Genomic DNA, 17,223 nt, shown 5'->3' with positions numbered 1-17,223 from the left:
ATTCGTATAATTGTTTTTAAAATATTTAAATGTGAAGTAGTCACACAGCTAATCATGGCAGTTTGATTTAGGTCTCTTCGCTGTAGCAACTGTGCCTTCAAAAAGAAATACAAACACTTTTACTGTTCAGAAAGCAAATTAACTGCTTTACTGTAAATCACACCTCTAAGTCATTTTGAGACCTGATATTAATATCTGCTAATAAATCTGTGATTTCCGATCTGTGGGGAACATTACAGAATAGATAATGTGGTAGCAGTGCATTGCATTTTACTAACTTCCAGAGTGTGGAGGCGTCTAGGTTGCTTGTGGTTTCTGTGAGGCTGCTGATTCATGATTAATTTCCTTTGCTGTTTGCCACTGTCAATTTCAGCACATTTTGGCACCAGGGCAGCAATAAAAGGCAAGAGTAATGTCCTTGCATGGACTGCCATCGTGTCCTTTTAAACAATGAACTGTCATTGAGTACAGCACATAAAATAGAAAGAAAGGAAGAGCAGAAGCTGTGAGCTAGACTACTCTTTGTATTAATCACTAGAGCATCTGATCTTTGCTCAGGTTATTGAGAGCCCAGCTGCCTATAGAATGTGGCAGATGTAATTTAAATGAAATATGACATTTATTACAAAGGGCAGAGTGCTGATGGCTGAAGAAGAAGAAAGGATAGATTGGGAAGATGTTAAACATTAGCATGTATACTGAAAATATTTTGAAATATACTCTACACTTAGTACATCAATGTGGATTGCAGCAGTCCTGGTTTGTGACAAATAGTGAGCTCACAGCCATAAGATTGCATTTGCTGTGGCAGCTTATATACAGTATAAACAGACAGCTCTTAACTGTCTTGTTGCTTATCAGCTATACTTCTGGAATCCATACAGTATTTAATATCCTACCTGTGTGGGTAGGAAGATCTTTCTAATCTTCAAAGATCCTTATTTAGGAAAGAGTGGAAAATCAAACCAATAGTAATCATGGAAAAAATATGGTTGGGATACTATGGATGTGGTGTTATAAATCAGAAGCAAACTAAATTATCAATAATAATGAAGAAGACTGACAAGTGTCATTAATAGTTTTTTTTTCCCAAATGTAAGCAATTTCTGAAGAAATTGAAAGATTTTTTTTTCCCTTGTCAATTTCAGGGTCTACTGAGTAGATTAGAAATTTTTGAATGTTGTCCTTTTTAAGTTGTAATTTATCCCATATATTTTCTTTAATAGAATTGGATGTCATTAAAGTGGCATAATGCATGAAATGTCTTTATCACATCAGCGAGTGTTTTAAGTGCATTGCATAGCGTCTTTCATGGAGAGTGATGTGTGTGTATGATACTTCAGTATGCCAACTCCCATAAATAGATTTACAGCAAAAAGAACAATTTTCTGTCACACTTTTTAAAATAAAAGTACCATTAAATCAGTCTTTCTGGAGAAAGACGAGTATTATTTTTAAACATGATTTGTCTGTTTGTAACTGCAGTAGATAAGTACTTTAACATTAGTTTGATTTCTTATTAATAACCACATTGCACAGGTAAATATAAACATAACTGTCATATAGCTAAAGCTGGAAAGATAGAGCTTTTCACAGTGAAAAATAAACATATCACTGATTACATGATTTAATAAACAGTTTAATCAAAACCATTATTCCAAGCAGCATTGAACTATACTATTAGATATATAGCTAACTCTCACAATCCAGTTTTATTACCTGTTTACTGTCAAGTTGCATAGCTAGAGCTTTATTGCTACCAGAGATACAGTCCCTGTAAATCTTTGTTTACCTGTCCTTAATGTGATATAGAATGTACCCTTGGCTTTTTGAGCATCCTTTAATTATTTTAATTTATTGTGTAAGAAAATCAAGCTGTAAAAGCAATTCCAGATTAGGCATTTTATTGCATTCTTCATAACTTCATTTGTATTTTAATTTTAAAATGTGCAGGGTCAGTGGAAAGAAACCATAAGCTTTAGGCTTTCTTTTAGACCCGAGTGTGCACCGCACTGCTAATGACCAAAGAACTGCAATCTGTGCTATGTAACTAAGCACCTTATTGACAAGATTTTTTGTTTTATTCCTAAGAAAAAAAATAATCTCATAGTTCCATGGATGGAGAATACATTTGTTCGACAAACCTCCTTCTAAGAAACATCAATATGTGAATTATTGTCCTTAGTATAGTATACTGGTATAATCTGTCTCCCACAGGCTGTTACAATGGCTAAAGGTGTGTTTTAAGTGATGCTGTACGACACACTGAGAAGAAATAATTTTGACTTATTCAAATTTCACTATATTTTTTCTGTTACTCTGCCATTGCTATGTAAAGGTGTTCAGTATCACAAGATGTCATACACTAGTTCACGTTTCAATGGGTCACACGGTTCTGTTATATTTTGGGCAGTGCCTAGGCCCATGTTATCTTTCTTCTTTCACAACCAGACAAAACATTTAAACTCTGGGACTTTACTAAAAAAAGCATGTGGCTTCTGAAGGAACAGTTTATAAAAAGATTGCCCTTTCCTCAGTTGATGATGCCAGTGAAGGACTGGACAGCCTAACCTCTGAATCCCTTGACATCATTAGATCCCTTTCAAAAACCTCTTATCCAGTTCAGTGTCATAGTGTCCTGGAGGCTATCCTGGGAAGCACTGAGTGCAAAGAGGGATATAGCTTGAACAGGATGTTAGTCCATCATAAGGCACACACAGACACAAACGTGAACATACTCACAGCAGGACCAATTTTGACAGAAGCCAGTATACCTACCAGAATATCATTGGACTGTGGGAGGAAACTACAGCACACGAAGGAAACCCACACATTAGGGAGAACATGCAAACTCCACTCCAATAGCACCCCAGGAATTGAACCCAGGTCACTAGCACTGCGAGGCAGCAGTGCTAACGACTTGGCCACTGTGCCACCCTAAATGTAAAGTACTGTAAGAGAAAATAATTTGAATTTTATTTATAACTAGTGTTAATACATAAATCATTAAACAAAAAAACTAAAAGTCTATGTGCGGTGTTATGTGGTGGTTTTCTTGTGTTGTTATGTCTTTTAAGTCATGTCTCTCTTATGGTTTCCATCTGTAGCTCTGAACAAATATATCGCTCAGATTTCAGGATAGAATTGCTGTCAAAAAAGAGCTGTGACTGAATGTTTCTCCTATTGATTGTGATGTAATTTATAGTAGACCTCTTCAGATTAAGGGAGGTTGTTACAAACTGACATTGCAAACAGGGCTTCTGCTTGATTTCATTTGTCATTGCCAGTTAGAATAACCCTCACACTGGATTTTGTTTGACCTTCAGTCTCCCCCTGTCACATGTATACATTGCACTGCAGTTAAGGTTAGAATACAATCTAGGTGGTTGGTCCTGATCCTAGGGGACCACTTTGTGTTCTGCTTGGAGTTGTTTAGCCTCTTAATAAGTAAGCTGAGGAGAGACTGCTTAAAAGTTCTCTATGTTGAAGGAACTGGAAACAATATGTTTTAATATTGAACAAAGAGATAGGAATATAACATCCATAACAAGCAAGTAGATCAGTTAAAGGCATCATTTAACACTGGTGATGAAGAGCTTAGTTGGAATGAAAGCCGGTTGTCTCATAGGTTAAGAACAACTGCGGGGGACCCTGGTAATGTTGTACGAATGTAGAAGAATGGCTTAGCCATGCTGCATTTTAACCCATCAACAGTTTTACAAACAGCACAACGATCCTTACCTCAGTCTTCTTTTTTTCCAGCTTAGTTTGGCATGAGATTAATTACTGTATACTTAAAATCAGTTGAATCACTCTTGCATCATCTGATTAAAATTAAAGTATCAGTTGCAATAATAACACTAATAAATTCTATTTATTAATAGTATTCTTGCTATCACCATTCTTGTGTTAGTGTATTTTGGTCAGTGGTTATAAAACGTTTTTAATTATTTTATCATGATGTACAGTAGTTGAAAGTTAATGGATAGTTGAAATACCTGAATGAGGAACCTGGAAGAGAGATGTTTTTTAGGCAAGTCTGATGAATTGAATGTTAGTGTAAGGTTCAGCCGAACCAAATGAAAATAATTTATCAGAGAAAGGAAAGAAAATGAAATGCTGCGTGTTCATGAATCTTGGAGGAGTGGAAAAATCAATCAAAAAATAGCTAGTAGAACAATCTTTCAAGGCCTGACTATCTTATTTCTCTTTAAGCACCACTGTTGCCTTAAACACCTTTTGATTACCTTATTTACTAATTAACCAGGTAATTCTAGTGGCAAACATGAGGAAGAAAATAGTTTTCAAACTCACCCCTTCACAACTTGAGCTTGAGCTTTATAATCACAGGTATGAGTCATGTCACTATGACAAGGATGCTCCATAAGGTGGTGCACTATTGGCTAAGGTCCACTGAGGGTAAAGTGGGATTTGTCATCCAGGATTAACCGTAAACTCCACCCCATCTCCTGTGGTTTCCTGGGGGGGGGTATGGGCTTCTATGAATGCAGCTCTCATTCAATGTGTGCTACCCTCCCCCCTCCCCCCCCCCCCACAGCGCAGGGCTGTGCTGTCTGCTGCATGCTAAAAAATGAGTGACTCCAATGTGGGTAGGTCTGTCATTCTCCTGTTTGTAATTGTGCGGATTATAGCTTCAAGCTGAGACATGAATAAAGTTCTTTATTCCAACTTGGGTGGCTTTAACAAATGTAACTGTCAATTCTAAATGTTAAAAAAGAAATAATTTTGGCAACGGCATGCTTTGCACTTAGGTCACTGTATCTTGTACCACAAAACAACCAACTCAATCAAGTTCCAATAAAAAGCAATCATGTCATTTTAAAGAAACACATACATTTTTTACTAAATTTCAGATATTTAAGTGTGTTCTGTCACTAATTATCTTTCATTATAGTATAATGTGCAGAGTCCCTCTCTAATGTACAGAGGGTAGATTTCACTCTTATGAGCTCATAAAGCATTGCCAAGAATCATTTCAGTGTAACTACTGTACTGTAAATGACCAGGGGTGTTCTAAGCATGGTACTTGAAAAAATAACCAGGAATATTATGTTTTCATATTTAGGTGCCATTCTGTGCTAAATTAAGGTGATGTTTGGGTGTTTGAGTGCAGATTTTTGAGTTCTGGAACCAATCAGAGATTATAACTTGAAGTAATAGGAATGTAATTTCAGAGTTTCATTGGATGAGAATGTACTTTTTTATTTTTTTATTTACTTTTTTTTCTTATCCGGTAATCTACAGGAACAAAAAGTACACAGAATGATCAACTCTGGAGCAATTTTCCTTAAACATAGTGGTTTCTTTTTAAAATGCTGTCCAATGAAAGCTCATAAAGAAACATTAATGTCCTGTCCCCATTTCTCCATTCTACCAGGTGATTTCTCAGCTGCGAATCTTGAGCAGATCCATCACTGCAGGTTCTAAGTTTGATAGGGAAATCTGGTCAAATGAGCTCTCCCCTATCCTCAACCTGTGGAAGAAACTTAATCAGGTAAGATTACACACAGATGAAAAGACAGATTGCTTTTTTTTGTCTTTTCCTTATGTAGTTGTTATCTGTTTATGTGTTTTCACTTTGATACATTATTTTAGAATATTGAAACAATACCACTGCCACGTTAAAATACAAAGTAATACAGCATATACAACTTGTCTTTACCATAAAGTTGTAAATTATGTAAATTATTGTTATATTGAGCAGTTTGTTTTCTTTTTCATTGTTATTCTAATTGCTAAACTGAGTATTAGAAGACTAAAATATATTTAAGACTGCAGATGTTAAAACCCTTAATAAGTCATTTAGCAGCTAAAGTAATGAGCCCACCAAGATGGATGTCTCTATTTTCAATTGCAAGATGATTTCTTTTCCAAATTTATTCCTTCCCATATGACACAATGTCATTTTTCTTACTAATATACTTTGTTTGCTCAGTTGGCTTTACAGGATATTTCAAGTTTTCAAAAAGTACAGAACAACAGTGCAAGGTTGCATTGTGAGTCTGAAAGAATAATAATCCCTCTCTTGTACCCCTTATTCAGATATACTTTTTTGTGACAATAAAATTAGAGTAGGTAAAGTATTATCTTATATACTGTATAACTTTAAGAGAACAGTTTTGGGAGGGGTGAGGAGGTAGAGTATAAATGAGATGGTTTTGATCAAGATTCGTTGAAGTGTGACATAAAACAGTTTAACTCTTAAATCATGAATATTTTAAACCAGGGCGAGCGCCAGGGGAAAAATCTGTAGGGAGGCGTCTGAAATTCTGAGGAGAGCAGTCAAATTTCGGTTGAAATAGAGCCGTTGCAACTACCCAAGTGAAATCTCACAACCTTGCCACTGATGCTTCATGATAGAAGATAACAACAAACAATCTGGTATTTAGCAATGAAGTACAGTTTCACGTTCCTCAACACTCTTGCGATTATTATTGCCTGGAGCGACAAAAAACCACATGCGTTCATTTTTGCAGCTACATCGACGGTAACGAGGTTCTGAATTGTTAAGAAAAAGTAGTTGTAAAACCAACAGAAAGCACCAACTTCTGTATCTACAGTCCTTGTTGTATAACGATTGTAAGTATAAGGATAAACTACTGCAAGGAATCGGTCCACCTGAGCAAACAAGATCGTAATAATGTTGACACCCAATAACGTAGACACTGTGTAATATGTGCTGTTCCTGGACGTATAGCCGTCCTGCACATCAAACAGTCCGATGTAGTAACTGTGAATTTGGGATTAGTGTAGTTATCTGACCATTCACAAAGTACAACTATTTTTAGGGCGTAAGTTAAGCAAGCAAAAGTGTTCAAAAATCCTTTTGTCCAAAACTGAGGGGGTGGGGCAGTTCAGTTGAGGGGGCGACGCCCCCTTTTGCCCCCCCATGGTGCCGGGTCTGTTTTAAACACAACCAACGTCATAACATAAACAATCAAATCAAAAGACTTACAATTTCAAACATTTAATTAGTATTTTTTTCTTTTTTGTAGCCAAGATAGGTTATAAAGTACAGCTCTGCCTGTCAAAAAAGCTTCTTGTATTAATTTATATTTCAGCACTTGCGAAATACCAAAACTGAAACTTAATCTTTGTTTCATTCTTCTTTTTACTGTACAAATTAATATTTATGTGCCCAACTTACTCCATACATTGAAAGCAAAACATAAAGAAAGAACCAATTCTTTAATTGAAAGAAAAAAAGGAAAAGTCACAATTATATACATATTTAAACCCCTTGCTGTGGCAAACCTAAATTAATTTAGGTGTGCAAAATTACCTTAATAAGCCACACTATTTGTTGATTAACCTTTATATACTGTAGTTAAATTAATTATTGCTATAATTAAATTAATGCTCTATGTTGAATATATGTTTAATATTTATGTTTTGTGCATTTCTGTTATGTTAATATTTATTTTAATGTATGTGTATATATGTTGTGGCATTTAATGTAAAATTTACATAAACAATCTGTTAACAGTTAATAAGACACTACAGGCTGTGCACAGGTGAGAGTCAGAGTGAACAGATATGCTTGTAAGAGCTTGTACTGAACACTGACCAAGCCTGTTTGAAGTGTCTGGATTTTTTGTGGGTTCCATTTTTGTTAATCTTCTTCTGAACGCTGTTAATACTTTCTCCAAGCTATTTTTCATCTGCTCTCACTCTGTTCTGAAGATTTCCTTATAACAATTTGTTTCATTGTCCAAGCAGCAGCCTGCCTATGGTGGGGAGGATAAACTATCAGAGTAGGTTTTAATGAATTTGAATGTTTTAGACATTAAGAATCAGTGGTCATGCTCGCGACTGATGCCAGGGGGCAGTTTTTATGTAGTGAAACACACATGCTCTGGCGCAGGTCTGCAGGCATAATCAGCAGCCAGTTACCGAGCAAGCCAGGCCTTTCTGTAATGCAATAATGGTTGCATAACATCAATAGTAATAATGACAACTATGAGGCTGATAAACCGGGTTTAGATAGGTGCCTCAAGCAGCATCGGCCCCTTTGATATTTGTAAAGTACTCTCTTGAACACAAAAATTTAAACATGCAAGCGAAAAAACAATACAGGCATTCTTGTGTCTTTCTCAGACTTATTTTCAGTAAAGGTCTCTTAGTTCCGCTTGTAGCAGCTTGTACAACATTAGACTGTATTTCTCATATGGGCTTTTTAAATTTGTGTTAACCTCATGTTAATTACATTCAGCAAATTACTGAAGTGAAAGCTATGTCTGAGTTACCTAATGCGATTGTACTCACCTAAGATGACTCATTGTGAATTCACAGCACACAACCATGTTGTTGGTGTCTGGGGATTCACTCAGTTCTCACCAAGAGTGTGCTAATATTTTATTATGATTGATCCTGATGGGTTCAAGACTCATATTGATAAGTTTGAAATATCTTATTTACCACTCTGTTCAAACTTTTCTTTCTCGTGCAGTATGTCTATATTTAATAGGCAACGATGGCTTTTTGTTCTAATGTCTTTGCTCATGCGTAAGATGTGTCAAATCTGGAAAGCTTCCTGTGTTTTCTGGTTTAAAATATGTGCTATGACTAAATGTTGAGTGGTTAGGAGGAATTTCTATTCTGTACCATCACTTACGTAAGAGTTAGTGATTTAATTTACTTCAGATCAAGTTCATTTCTCTTTTCTCTTGTTATTTGACATTTGTAAATGATCATTTTTGACGACCATTTTATTATTAAAGAAAATAATATGATCATATCATATTAAATTGCCTATTCTTGTTCTAGTTAAACTCTTCCCTTGATATTAGGAAATTAAATATAGTTAAATGAGGTTTCTCACTTTCAATGTGGCTTTCCAAGCAGTACTTCAATTCAGTCTACTTATGTTGATTTGCATATCTTGATTATATCTTGAGTGTTTCATATTTTCCAGCATGGCATCTTTTTCATGCACAGCATGCCTATATTTAGCAAGCTTCTTAATTAAGAGTAATCCATACACTGCATCTTGAAACAGAAAAGTACAGTATCTGTACAAGTACGAAAGTATAAACATAAAGTAGTAGAGATTTTTTTTTCCTTCTTGGACATAAGGTAGTGATCTGGATAGTGATAGAGTTCTAACTTGATGAGTCCTGAAATAGAGTGAAACTCTAAACCTCACTTCACAGCCCTAATATTTATGGTATTTATTTAATCTTGTAAATATCGTTGTAAAAACCTTGTAAAACCTTGTAAAAATATCCAGTTAGATTAGTTTTATTTTTTTTAAACAAACAAATAAAGCACATCCTGTTTATATTAAATCTATTGTTATATTTCTAAACAGCTAAATGTTTTCATTTAGTTCTTTTTTCCCTTAAGTATTTTTAGCAATATGTTTGCTTAAATGTTAAGTGATCTGTTAATTTCTCATTAGACAAAGAACCTAATTAACAGTTTTCCTCCTTAATTAAGGGCAATATACAATCTCAAAAGGATTGAATATTACAGTATTTATTTCTGAAGAAGAATGCTTCATTATTTGCAATGTTAACAACAGTATAAGCTTATAAAACCCCTGTAATGCCTAATTGCAGAATAAAAATGATGCAGAAAATTAGGAGGCCTTTTACATAAATTGCTCATAGAGCTATTAATAGAATATATGGTATCTAAGTACTTTGTAATTAATTGGTGGTCCCTGTCAATTTCTCACTAACAAACACAATTAGCATATCTCATACAAGAGAATGTAGAGAACCTGATCAAACTGCAACTCAGTAATCAATTTCCTAGGTGAAATTGACACCTGTTTATTTTACCCTAGTTATTGCACTAGAAAGTTAGTAAATTATTTTGCTATATTTTGGCAGTTATATCTTAATCATGGTTTTTGTCTGGTGTTTTAAAATGTATAAAGGGGAATAAAGTATTTTGAATTGAATTGGAAAGTGGTAATAGATGTCTTAATATATGTATGTTCTTATAAAAACAGAAAAATACAATCACAAAAATAAATGTGATGAAGTTAATTAAGTTACAGTCAGGGAAGACTAATTCCTCTTTGTTCATTACAGCAGAAAATTTAATGTAAAGAAAGAGGACCTACTGTAGCTGTTTAATCAATGTTTTTGTCATGCGCCCAGTCTTTTCAGGGGCAACAGCTGCAAAGTTTGACTCATTTTTGCATCAAATCTCTATAGGATTGGTCCATTTAATCTACCATTGCTATTTCTTTAGTTGTAAAATGTTTTGGTCAGATCAATGAGAAGCCATCATGGAGGTCAGGTTTGTTGTTGCCTCCTGCAGTGTTAGATTTATAATTGCCTGGGGTAAAATTGCTTCTGAAAAACACTCCACCAACATTCTTTTCACATTGCTCATTATTAAATGTTGTTGTAGTATTATGGTTGATCTGACCACTGTGGCTTTATACAGAATACAGAACATATTTCCAGCAAATGATCCTGCAATTTGACTGAAAATATTAAAGCCATTATAACTGCGTTCAAAAGAAGACATTGCAGAGTTACACATGTGCAGCAGAGGAAAGAAACCATAAGAGCAGACGTTTACAACATATATACAGTTTTTAAACAAATTGTTACATAACGTTCTAAAACCACTGCTTCTGGAGCAGCTCAACCACTGAGTGAGAAGTGCTCTACTTAAATGAACAATACTGTTAATGACAGGTCACTTGATTGTTACACTGGGTTACTGCTGTGATAGAACATCTAAGAACATGTGCACTGTGGCAATTGTCTGACCAGATTGCTTCTAGTCCAATAAAGAGGAGCAGCACTGCAAGACACATTTCTGTTCACTGGTACAATTCTGACTTTTTAATGCAACACTTGAGAGAGAGTGGTACATTATGAAGATGATAGGTAATGAACAGTGCCAGGGAACAGAGCCCGGGTTTTCTCATCTATAGAAAGTGTTACAGAAAAAGAAAAGGAGGGGGAATGTTCTAAATTTATTTGAAAGCATAATAGTGAAAAAAATTGAGTTTTACTTTCCTTTTTGGTCCCTACACACCCATTAAAATTGACATGAGAGCCTAGGCTACATTCACAATATTCTTCAAAAGAAGTTTGAACATTACAGCTATAATTTAATTTTTCTTACAAAGGCTGTAGTTCCTCTAGATGAATATATAACTGCTGCTTCAGCTGCGTCAATATGGATATATAGCATCGTTTTTGCAACAGAGACCAAATGCAGCAGATCTCTATAAATACTATACACATTATTTGTCATTTTAGGTAATTACTCATTTTGTTGTAAAACTTGTTACTGTTAAGTGTTTATTTTGTTTCTTTATTAAACCACAGAGTTTGACAGACACAATTGTGTGTGGAATAAAAATCTAACTGTTCCTTCGTCACAAAATAAGTTCTTAAAAAATATTCTTTTTGCTAGTAAGCTGAGGCTTCTTGTGATTAATGCGATTTTTACCTTTTTTAGGGTTCTTCACTGATTCATCAGAAGGTAGCACCTCCCAGTGAGAGCCAGGCCTCCCCTGTTTTGTCCTTCATCATCCTGGAGCAGTTCAACGCCATTCGTTTAGTGCAGAGTATCCACCAGTCCCTGGCAGCTCTCAGTAAAGTCATACGGGGCACGTCTCTGCTGACATCAGAAGTGCAGAAACTTGCCACAGCCTTACTGAACCAGGAAGTAAGAAATTGAGATGTTTTTGTTTTGGTGGGGTTGAGGGGGAACCTTACATACACCCAAAAAAATACAGTCAAATCTTCTTGGAAAAAAAATGATAGTGTAAGCTATGTTCTTTTGTTTACTTCCTTCTTAATTATCCTAATCGACTCCATTTAGAGATATGCTTTTCCTTGTTAAAGGGATTTGGTGAATGGCTGTGCAGCTGAAGGGATTAAGACCACAGCTCTATTAACACTCCGACTTCAAATACAGCCATGAAAAAAGTGAATTTAAGCGTTGAATTTAAAGTAGGATAAGGTGCCCAGGGGACTGGGCTTTTGTTATGCAACATTATTTGTAAATGAGAGGGTCCAACATGTCTTTTATAGCACTTGGAAAGCAGCTGCTCTGTGACTTGACCAAGTCGGAGACTCATTCCAAGTCAGAGATAAATCCTGATGTGGTTAGATCTTTATGTTGAATTAATCTGGCTTCATGTGTTGCTGACAAAAAATTAAAATCCCAGGTTAGCATTCATTACCCAGCGTTTAGCAGTCTTAAGAAATGTGAATGGAGATGAAAATTCTTCAAAGTGGTTACCCTTTTCAAGGGTTTAAGCAAGAAAATAAGAAAGTTTAAAGAAATTAGTTTCCCATTCTCCCTGGAAAAGAGAATACTTTGATGTTTCTTGGTGGAGCTTCTCAAAATTGAGAAGGGAATTGCTTCAGTTTCTCAAGAAACTGGTGGAGAGTTTTAAAAATATCTGAACACGTCATTTAAAAATGAATATGTCTGGTATTCAGACAGAAGGATATCATTAAATTGGAATGGGGAGGATAAATTAAGTTGTTATGTAGGTATATTAAAATAATTTGGGATAAGAAATAATCATTCAAAACTACTTTTGTAGTCCACAGCTTCACTCCAGTGGAGAATATCACAAATGAAGCTCTTGAATTTTTTTTGTTCCTCACGTCATCCAGGGACTGGAAATTCAATACAGTATGATCTAGAGAAATAGATGAAAATTAAAATAGTTTTACTGTATCAAATAACAATGAATGCAATTACCAAAGCATATTGTTCTTCTCGTAAAAAAATAATAACTCATGCCCTCCATCATATCTCATTTTCCTTTCCTTTCAATATGGTGATAGAGCTAGCAGGTTCAAAATAAAGCACTTCTTTCTGTTAAGGAAGGTTTCGTTAATAGTAAGAATGTGTTAAGGAAAACATGCCGGCTTACTTGCCACCATTCCAAGTTAATTGGAAAATTGCTTTCTGTTACTGCAAGTCACAGGAAGTCCAGTTAAATACAGATACTGGGGTTTGTTATTTTGTAGGGCTGGTTTTTCCAGGCTATAAATTCTATATAGTGTATACTGTAGCTCCTGTTAGATTTGCAGAGGTCCTCCTACAAGCTTCTTGGACACATTTTCAGATCAAAAGTTGCTTATGATTCTCTGATAGGTCGTCAACTGCATAATAATTGACAGCCAGGTAAGTTGACTACTGTTCTTCAGATGAGACATAAAAGAGAGGTACTGATTAGTTATTAAAACTACTATGGTGTATTTCGAGGAGAGTAAATTCCCCTTGGCCTTTAGCAATCATGGCCACCTAATAATCCCCATATATTAATTGGCTTCATCACTCTGCTCTCCTCCCCACTGATAGCTGATGTGTGGTGAGTGTACTGGCGCACTTTGGTTGCCATCGCATCATCCAGGTGGGGGCTACACATTGGTGGTAGTGGAAGGGAGTCCCCATTACCAGTAAACTGCTTGAGTAGAGTGTCCAAATCATTATGTAAGTGTAAAATATCAATCGATCGATTGATTGATTACTGTATGGGACAAGACACAATAGTTATTTAACACTGAGTGAGCACGATACTATTGTAATCTTTCAAAATGTAAAAAGTAAATATGCACTAACCCCTTCTTTAACAATATGATCAGAAATATTGGGTGATTGAGCCCATACAGCACTGAAGGAGCTCTCACCTCACATCTGTGTGCCAGCTTGCCCTGTGTTTTTTTTCCTCCTTACACATTTTTTTTTCCATATATATTTCTTGATTCTGCTTCTTCAGTGATGCTACATAATGAGAAACTATTTACTATTCTAGAGGCATAATTCATTTACCAGGTGGAAACCAGGGGGCTTTCAGAGCTGAAACATGTAAAACATCTCTGTGAGGGGCTTTTTGTCAAATTCCATTAGACTAATTTATATTCTGACAGATGCTGACCTTTTCGTGCAGGTGGAAAATTATGATCAGTTTTAGCTTTAAATATTTTTCTTTTTCATATTTAGCTAAATGTATTGCTTTCAGGGACAATTACAGGTTTACCTTGCTGTAATACTGTATCATCCTGCAGTATGATCATAATTGCCAGAAAGACCAACTTTATTGAATAAGCAGAAATAATTCATAATGACCTGTACTGCAGTGACATTTTTATTCATTACTTTTACTTTAAGAAAATATAAGGCATATCCAGGTTATTTTGCATTAAGCTGGTTCTTGACTCCACATATGAAATAGGATACCCCTTCAAGTTTACTGAATTACAGCTCTTAATTAGAGAATAATTGTTACAATTGAAAAGATGATATGCTGTGAGGCATCAATGAAACTGTTTTCCATTTACTGTATGCAGTGCATAACTGGTATCAGCCAACTCAACCTTATTGTGACCAGAGTCAAAACATATCACCTTCACAGTGAGTTACAGCTGATTAATGACTTCCTCTGAAATGTCAGACTTTGCTTATTAGTTGCACCATTTACATTTATCCATGTTAATTACTTGCATTTTTAATGTAATGAACAATTGTGGTAGGGTTTTTTTGCTTGGCCTGTGAGATTTAGACAATAGCAAAATGTGATCTTATAATTCAACCTGGTTTCTTTTGTGATAAGAAGAGTATATGGCAGATGTGACATAGTGCTTTGTTGTAATATTCCCTCAATATCACCATTGCTTTTTAATATGTACCGTGTATCTTAATATGCCATGAAGGAAAGCCACCTAAAAACAACAATTTTATAGCAGTTTAAATTTAGTCTGATTTGATTTCAATTTACCTGACATTTTACTGCCATTGTATTATGCAGGTGTCCAGCCATGGGCTGCCAGGGTATCCTTCCAGGGTATAAATGGACCTTGCAGTGAGTGGGGTACATACAGCAAACATCTAGATGGAAGACGTAGCAGTACTAAAGCACTGCTAATTTTTTTCCCATCCTCAAATTATAATATTGTTACTAAAAATTAAAATGAATGAAACCCATGAAACAATTTAAATGTGTTTCAGAACAGGGGCTATGGGGCCGTCATATTTAAGTTCAAAAAGGTCAATTTGGTGCACTCCTAAAACCTTTGTTTCTCCTATTCAGTGTCCACAGAGCTGGCAGAGCAAGTGGGAAGGCCCAGAAGATCCTATGCAGTACCTCAGAGCAGTGGTAGCACGAGCACTTGCTATACAGGTAAAATACAGTCTTCAATAAATGTTATGGTGATCATTCAATAAATAGACGGCACATAGAATTATGTTCATCTTTAAAAATGTATCTTTAAGTACTGTCTGTAAAGGATAAACTTGTAGTAACATAATGTTCAATATCTTGTTAGACATGTTTTCTGATTTGTTGCAAAGTTAAATAAAAGAAAAGTAATGTCTGTTAATAGGACAAACCATTTGGCATTGCTATAATGGAAGCAAAGTATAAAAACCCAGGAAAAATGGCCAGAGTACCTTGCAGTCAAATTTCCTGTAAGTCAGACACATCATTTTTTTAAATTTCTATTTATGAAGGCAGTTTATTTTGGAATATATTTCTTTCGGGTAGCCTCTTCTGGTTCACTGTTTCTTGTTTTTGGATTTATAGTTTGTTTTTGCTACCACCACTCAAAACCCAGCACTTTATTACATAAAATGTCATTTGACAGTCTTTGAGTCATAATCTTTTTTTATTGATTTGCTGCTTATACAGGGTTCACTTAGCCTCATAATTTGGTATGACCTGCAAAAATGACATTGTTTACTAACCATTCCAGAATCTATTTCATTGAGATATATGTATAGAAGACCAGTGGTTCTAAGATAGGTCCCTGAGGTACTCCTATATTTGAACATTCACACCTTATCTCTACTCTCTCTTTATATTAATCAATTGAATGCCAACCACCTGTAATTTAAGCATCTTTTATGGTTTTACCAAGGCCTTCTAAAAATCTAAATATACCATATCATGTGTTCGGTGTGTATCCATTGCTGTTGTTGCTTGTTTAACAAAATCAAACAAGTTTGTTAGGCAACGCCTTCATTTTCTAAATCCATGTTGACTAATCCCTACAAATATCCTAGAAATTACAAGACATTCTTTCTATACAGGTGATTCTATAGTTTAGTAAAAATTCTTTATATAACTATACTTGTAATCAAAGTCAGACTTATTGTTCTGTAATTATTTATCCATATTATCCATATTGTCACCCTTCCTAGGGCACTACATTAGCAATTCTTCAGTCCATGGATACTTCCCCTGTCTTTGCAGTTGGAAGAATTGTGTGCATTGTTTTTGAATACATTTCTTGATTCCTTAAAGTCATTTAAATGACTTTGACTTGCATAAGCACTAAATCACCTCTTTAGTGAGAAAGCTGATTGGACACAGGTAATGTAACCTTCTGAATGTCAAGCCTAGTGAAAATCACTAAAGAAAATACAGGAAGGAAAAAAAGAACAAACATTCTACTTTAAGGAGAACAATGTCTTTGTGAAATAATTACCAGCAGTGGAAACAAATCCTCTTTAGTGATGAATAAAAGTTTTGTGTACACCATGTATGTGGTTACTATATATTATGGGTATAAATATCATTACTTATTGTAGTAACAATTCTGTTTGTTAACTTTATATATGGAAAAAAACAAAATTAGAAGTCTCTCTAGATGGTTCAGCTTCCTCAGCATTGTGAAACAGCAAGAGTTTATAGTCATTCCCATAATTTGTAGTGATTGTCCTTGGCACATTATGAACATGAAGGTGCTCTATGCAAGATACTCACAATTTACCTAAAACATACCTGAAATAAAACGTACATCCAATATATAATGTACCTCAGCCATAATATATAGACCCAAATTATACATTTGGATATTAAAAGCTTCTGTGGACTTTTGGTGAAGTACTGTATGTATGCAGCTTTTATGTGTATTAAATTTAAATCAGGATAAATAGTTTACGTTAATCTGTCTCCTGATGAGTTTGGACAGTCAAGGGGCAGGGCAGCTTTTTTATAACAGGTAAAGCAGTCAGTATTGTGCAGTCATTTTTTGATGTTTATGAACACAGCACATCTTCAAGCAGGTTTAAGTAACATTACATGCACAGCTAGGAAATATTTTATTAATCCATGTCAGGATTACACACCTTTTTAACAAAATTCCTGAACAACCTAAGGGATTAAAGCAGTATCGGTTCATTTGTCAATTCTTCATTAACTATTAAAGAAGCAGAAAAACACATTTTTATGAGTCCATTTCCTTTTCCAAGTATTAAAATAAG

At 35.0% G+C, this 17,223-nt stretch overlaps 1 protein-coding gene across 1 annotated transcript in view; it reads left to right on the top strand.

The window, feature by feature from the left end:
* The window catches only part of dync2h1 (dynein cytoplasmic 2 heavy chain 1), a 149,057-nt gene that overhangs the window by 116,200 nt on the left and 15,634 nt on the right, over positions 1-17,223 (top strand). The window contains exons 85-87 of the mRNA XM_088921156.1: positions 5,399-5,515; positions 11,455-11,664; positions 15,050-15,139. Coding sequence (XP_088777282.1) covers positions 5,399-5,515; positions 11,455-11,664; positions 15,050-15,139 — 417 coding nt within the window. The remainder of the gene's footprint in view (positions 1-5,398; positions 5,516-11,454; positions 11,665-15,049; positions 15,140-17,223) is intronic.

This window comes from Atractosteus spatula, chromosome 7 (genome assembly GCF_055471065.1).
Source record: "Atractosteus spatula isolate fAtrSpa1 chromosome 7, fAtrSpa1.hap1, whole genome shotgun sequence".
Taxonomy (NCBI): Eukaryota; Metazoa; Chordata; class Actinopteri; order Semionotiformes; family Lepisosteidae; genus Atractosteus; species Atractosteus spatula.
Note: the sequence above shows the minus strand (reverse complement) of the source record. Positions and strands in the feature narration are given on the sequence as shown.